Genomic DNA, 6,120 nt, shown 5'->3' with positions numbered 1-6,120 from the left:
CACAGACCATTTTTCTATTTGCCCTTTCTACTTTTTAAATAATTTTTCTGCTGACCTATCTCATGGCTGCTGCTTAGCTCTAATCACAGTTCTGCTGTCTCTGAGGCCTGCCTTTTGCAGCTTTCCCAAAACCCTGTGATTTTGTGGATTCCCTCACTGAACACAAGTTCAGCTATTTTAAATCAAATGCTCATTGATGTAGATAGGATTAGACATGGCACACTGCAAAATAGAGCTGCTATAGATTTTTTGCTGTTAGCACATGAGCACAGGCGTGATAATTGCGAAGGAATGTGTTTTATGAACCTCTCTTTCATTCACAGGAAACTGAAACAACTACAAGACAACATGAAGAAATTGACTCTGAATGATTTGTGCTTTGATGAATGGTTTGAGGGATGGGGAAAAATTGGATGATTGAAAGATACCATAAAGGGAGCTTTGTTATTACTAGTAGTTATTAATATATTGCTTTGTATTATTCCATGCATAGTGAAATTGGTGACCTGCTCGGTAGAAAATACAGTAAAAAGGGTTTGGCTGGTGCAAGAAGAAGAAGGGGGAATTGTAGCAATGTATCTGAACAACTTGGGCCACACTGTGCATGAGCCATGTTGCTTGTAGTCGTTCTTATCAGAGCCCTCTGGAATTCATCAAGGTTACTAAGACATAAACTGTGCTAAATGAAGAATGAAAAGACTGAGAAACAGAATACCAAGATCACAAGAACTCGATAACAGAGGGCTGTGAACCACCTGGACTGAAACCAGTCACAGACTCTGAGAAGTGTGTGCAGAACACAAGGACAAGAGAGAGGCTCCAGTGAAGAAGAGAGTGATCAGTGTATGCAGTAGGGTTAGAATGTATAAATAAGTGCATAATGTAAACAATAAAAGGGTTCTGCTTAATCATACTGGTTAGTAGTATGGGAGCCCTGTTTTCCCACAATGGGTGCCTGGGAAGGAAGGAGGATTCTTTTCCATAAAAAGAAAAGCACTGAGGCAGGAGCAGGAGACAAGTGACCCTTGCAGGCCTGGGGCCTCATTGCCTCCTTGTCCCTGCTCAGCAGCCTGGCAGGGGCCGCCCCATGCTCCTGCCCTTGCCATTGCACATCCCCACATGCCAGTGCCCATCCAGCAAGAGCCCTGAGCAAGGAGGGAGGGACAGCATCTGCCTGGCCAGGGGCTGGGGCTCAGGCCTTGGCCCTTTGCATTCCCCAAACACATCCAGCTTTGCTCAGCACCAGAGACACATTTGCCTTGTTTTGTCCCCAGCTGTCATCACTGCCTCCAGTGTTCTGCTCTAACTGGAACCTGGGGACACATTCTCAGAGAGACTTATTAAACTTTTAGAAACTTCAGAGTTTCAATTTAACTTTGAGTTCTTGAGAAGTTATTTAAAACAGTCTCTCAGGGACTGATTCTGATGTAAACAACACCAAACCCCTGAGGGGCTCATTAAAGTCCTTGTGCTGTGTCTGTGCTGCTGAGCTTTAAAGGAACAGCTCTTCCCAGGGCCAGCTCCTCTCCCAGCCCAGCAGGGCTGAGGGCTCTGCCTGCAGGCACTGAGGTGACAGGAGCCAGGCAGAGACAGGCTGAAGGCAATCAGGATTGGGAAGACATTGAGCTGAGACTTCACCTGGGGAAAGATCTTCACAGCCCTGTGCATGGTGAGTGTGTGGGTGCAGGGCAATGTCCCCTGTGCTCCTGGAGGGATCTCCTGAAGCCAGCACACCCCACAGCCTGGGGGATGTGTCAGGAGGACTCTCCCAGTTTCTCTCTGGCACAGGAGGAGGAGGAGGAGGAGGATGTGCTGCAGAGCGGGGCTGCCCTGGGCACCGTCAGAGGGACAGGGCAGGATGGCTCCTGCTGCCAGGGACGGCTGCAGGGGCTGAAGCTGGGGCTGCAGCCAGGGCTGCCCAGGGCTGTCCTGCAGAGCAGCTCCTGCAGCCCTCAGGGCTCTTGGCCAGCCCAGGGCATGTGCCACCTGCCAGGGGCAGCTCTCAGCCTGCCTGGCAGCTCCCCATGGATGCTGCAGGGGAGAAGTTGGAGGTGGAAGGAGCCACCCCCATCAGGGCAGATTCCTCCTGCTCTGGAGATGGTGCTGCATGGCCAGGGCTGCTCTCAGCTTTCTCCTGAAGGGAAGGGAAAGGGGCTGTCAGCTTTGGCTGTGTCACTGACACTCCTGCACTGTCACCCGGGGCATCAGCAGATGGGCCTCAGATCTCCCTTAGAAAGTGCCTCCTCAGCCTCCTCTCCCTACAGCCAGCAGCAGCAGCACCTTGGCTTGCAGCATCTCTGTTTGTCTGGCCTGCCCTTAAGGCTCTGTTGCCAGGGAGATGCTCCTGGGCAGTGCCCTGTGCTGGGAGGGGTCTGCAGGGCAGAGCTGAGCCCCCAGAGCTGGGCTGGCCACTGGCAGCACTGGCAAGGACAAGGCTTGAATAGAGAGAAACAGCTCCCAGCAGGCACAACTCCAGGCAGCAGAGAGCCAGACCAACACTTTGCATTGTTTTCTGTTCAGGTGCGCCAGGAAAGAAAGAAGAGCTTAGGAAAATTGACTTTAACACTGGTGTCTTTAAAATCTCCACTTTATTTTTCAAGCTTGTTTTATGTTGAATCACACTGATTTAGAGGGAAGTGTAATGGGCAAAGGACACCTGTGTGGGGACCAGCAGATCTGACTGCCCTGGGACACAGGGAGCCCTGTTTCCCCTCTGGGCTTCCCCGGAGTTCAGGCTGAGAGCAATGCTGAAGAGGAGGCAGTAACTCAGGAGCAAAAACTCAGGCTCAAGAATAAAAATGTTGAGTCAAGTTCTCCCACCGATGGAGACGTAGTTTTGAGATAATTCCTAAAATAAACTCATAGAATTGACTCAAAGACCTTGTCAATGTCTTCTTTCGAGTCAACCATGGCCAGAGTGAAGAAATGTCCAACAGCAGCTCCATCAGGCACTTCCTGCTGCTGGCATTGGCAGACACGCGGCAGCTGCAGCTCCTGCACTTCTGCCTCTTGCTGGGCATCTCCCTGGCTGCCCTCCTGGGCAACGGCCTCATCATCAGCGCCGTAGCCTGCGGCCACCACCTGCACACGCCCATGTTCTTCTTCCTGCTCAACCTGGCCCTCAGCGACCTGGGCTCCATCTGCACCACTGTCCCCAAAGCCATGCACAATTCCCTCTGGGACACCAGGACCATCTCCTTCTCAGGATGTGCTGCACAGCTCTTTTTTTTTGTGTTTTTCATGTCATTAGAGGTTTCCCTCCTGACCGTCATGAGCTACGACCGCTACGTGTCCATCTGCAAACCCCTGCACTACGGGACCCTCCTGGGCAGCAGAGCTTGTGCCCACATGGCAGCAGCTGCCTGGGCCAGTGCCTTTCTCTATGCTCTGCTGCACACAGCCAATACATTTTCCCTGCCTCTGTGCCACGGGAATACCCTGGGCCAGTTCTTCTGTGAAATCCCACAGATCCTCAAGCTCTCCTGCTCCAAATCCTACCTCAGGGAACTTGGGCTTCTTGCTATTAGTATTTGTTTATTTTCTGGAAGTTTTTTTTTCATTCATTTCTCCTATGTGCAGATCTTCAGGGCTGTGCTGAGGATCCCCTCTGAGCAGGGACGGCACAAAGCCTTTTCCACCTGCCTCCCTCACCTGGCCGTGGTCTCCCTGTTCTTCAGCACGGCAGCATTTTCCTACCTGAAGCCCTCCTACATCTCCTCCCCATCCCTGGATCTGGCTCTTTCAGTTCTGTAGTCGGTGGTGCCTCCAGCCCTGAACCTCCACATCTACAGCCTGAGGAACCAGGAGCTCAAGGCTGCTTTGTGTATACTCATCACTGGACAATCAAAGAAATATTAAACTGCTGGCCCGTTTTTGCAAGTCACTTGTAATAAAAGTCATCTTTGATACCTCTTCTTAGTTTAATTTTCTACGTTCTTTTCTGTTGTTTTCATTTTATAATATTGTTCCTAAAGGAAAGCCATCAATCGTGACATGTCTCATTTTGTTCCTCCACACCTTCACTGTGACCCACAGACTGTTCAGGCTGAGAGTCTATGAGTTCCTATGCTCTTGGTGGGTTTAAGTTCCTTAAGGACTTCCCAACAGAATTTTCACCAGAGATCCCCCTTTTGTTGCTTTGTGTGGAGCTGCAGCAGCAATGTCTGTGTGCAGAGCTGGGGGCAGATCAGTGCTGGCCCAGCAGCTGTGCCCAGCAGCAGCAGCACTTGGTGTTGCCAGTGCTGCTGCCGTGGCCCTGCCCCGCTGCCCTGGTGGCCCTGGTGTTGCTGCAGGGCCTGAGTGCTCTTGGGGCCGGGCACAGCCCTGGGGGTGGCAGTGCCGGGGCTGCAGCAGGGACAGGCCATGGGCACTGCTGGGGCAGTGCTGACGCCTCAGCCCAGGCCCTGGGGGCTCCAGGCTCCTTGCCCAGGCTCTCTCAAGAACACACCCAGGCCAATGCTCAGCACAGAAAAGCCCCATGAGCAGCCCCAGGCTGGCCGTGGGCAGGCTGGGGGCAAAGAGCATGGCTGGGGCTCTGCAGGGCCCTGGGGTGGATGGGAAGGAGCATCAGAGCAGGGGCTGATCCATCCCCAGTGCACTGCACAGCCCAGGGCAGCGTCCCAGAGCGTCCTCATGGAGCTGCCAACAACATCCCCCCTCTGCAGCCCTGGCCTCTCCCCCAGCTCACACAGGTGCCCCATCCTTGCAGGCACAGACACAGCAGCACTGCCTCAGCAGCCCCTGTTTGCATTGCACAGAGCAGGGGGAGCACCCCATGCTGTTGGTGTGGGGACATGAACCTGAGGGAGCACAAATGCCATCAGCCCCTGGGGCCAGCAAGGGCTGGGGGATGGCAGTGAAACCACTCAGGTTTGTTGTGGCCTCTGCACTCCGCCAGAAAGTTTGTTCCCATGAGCTGACAGTTTCCTGTTCCATTGCAGATGCTGTTGTTCAGAGCCAGGGCTGCCTGGCAGCCACTCACAAAAAGCTTTAATCATTTCCTTTCCTTCACCTTTGCTTTCTTTACTCTTCTCTGATCCAGATTTCTTCCTATGGCCCATCCCAGTCCCCTCCCCTGCAAACAGCCTATCCCTCTTTGCCCTTTCCTCTCTGGCCCCACTCCCCATTTCAGTTCCTGTCTTGGCACCATGGGAACGTCCCTTGGGCAGCAGGATCATCCTACAAGTGCTGCAGGAATTGCCTGTAGGCTCCTGCAGTGCCTGGTGCTGCTCCCTTGCCAGAGGCACCCCAGGCCAGGGGGCACATCTGGACTGCTGTGTCTGGCTCTGGGGCTCCCTGTTCTGGGCAGTGAGGAGGAGCTGCAGAGGCTCTGCAGGACTGACAGGATGGGCTTTGAGGCTGGCAGGAGAAGCTGAGGGACCTGGGCTGCTGGAGCTCCTGAAGAGGAGGCCCAGGGCTCATCCTGCAACTGCTCCAAGGATGGTTTCAGAGAATCAAGGAATCAGCAAGGTTGGAAAAGACCTTCGAGATCATCAAGTCCGACCTGTGCACTGACACTGCCTTGTCTCCCCTGAACCTCCTCTTCTCCAGGATAAACAACCCCAGCTCCCTCAGCCGCTCTGGACAGGACTTGTGTTCCAGACCCCCATTCAGCCTTGTTGCCCTTCTCTGGACACACTCCAGCCCCTCCATGGCCTTCCTAAATTGGGGGCCCAGAACTGGACACAGCACTCGAGGTGTGGCCTCACCAGTGCCAAGTGCAGGGGAAGAATCACTGCCCTGCTCCTGCTGGCCACACCATTCCTGATCCAGGCCAGGAGCCATTGGCCTTCTCGCCCACCTGGGCACACTGCTGGCTCATGTCCAGCCTGCTGTCCACCAGTGCCCCCAGGTCCCTTTCTGCCTGGCTGCTCTCCAGCCCCTCTGTCCCCAGCCTGTAGTTCTGCAGGGGTTGTTGTGGCCAAAGTGCAGGACCCGGCACTTGGACTTGTTCAACCTCACCTTGTTGGATTTGGGCCCTGGATCCAGCCTGTCCAGGTCTCTCTGCAGAGCCCTCCTACCCTGCAGCAGATCCACCCTCACACCCAGCTTGGTGTCATCTGCAATTTTGGCGATGCTGGACTCAGTCCTCCCATGCAGATCATCAGTGCAGATATTGAA

At 53.9% G+C, this 6,120-nt stretch overlaps 1 protein-coding gene across 1 annotated transcript; it reads left to right on the top strand.

Moving 5' to 3' along the window:
• Window positions 1–3,162: 3,162 nt before the first annotated feature.
• On the top strand, window positions 3,163–3,753 carry LOC135442199 (olfactory receptor 1G1-like). The gene is made up of 2 exons (XM_064701735.1): window positions 3,163–3,336; window positions 3,580–3,753. Exons 1-2 carry the CDS (start codon window positions 3,163–3,165, stop codon window positions 3,751–3,753), a joined length of 348 nt encoding a protein of 115 aa, XP_064557805.1.
• Window positions 3,754–6,120: the final 2,367 nt, after the last annotated feature.

The sequence above is a fragment of the Zonotrichia leucophrys genome, unplaced genomic scaffold (assembly GCF_028769735.1).
Source record: "Zonotrichia leucophrys gambelii isolate GWCS_2022_RI unplaced genomic scaffold, RI_Zleu_2.0 Scaffold_2400_6120, whole genome shotgun sequence".
NCBI classification, from domain to species: Eukaryota; Metazoa; Chordata; class Aves; order Passeriformes; family Passerellidae; genus Zonotrichia; species Zonotrichia leucophrys.
This window is presented reverse-complemented; position numbering and strand designations above follow the sequence as displayed.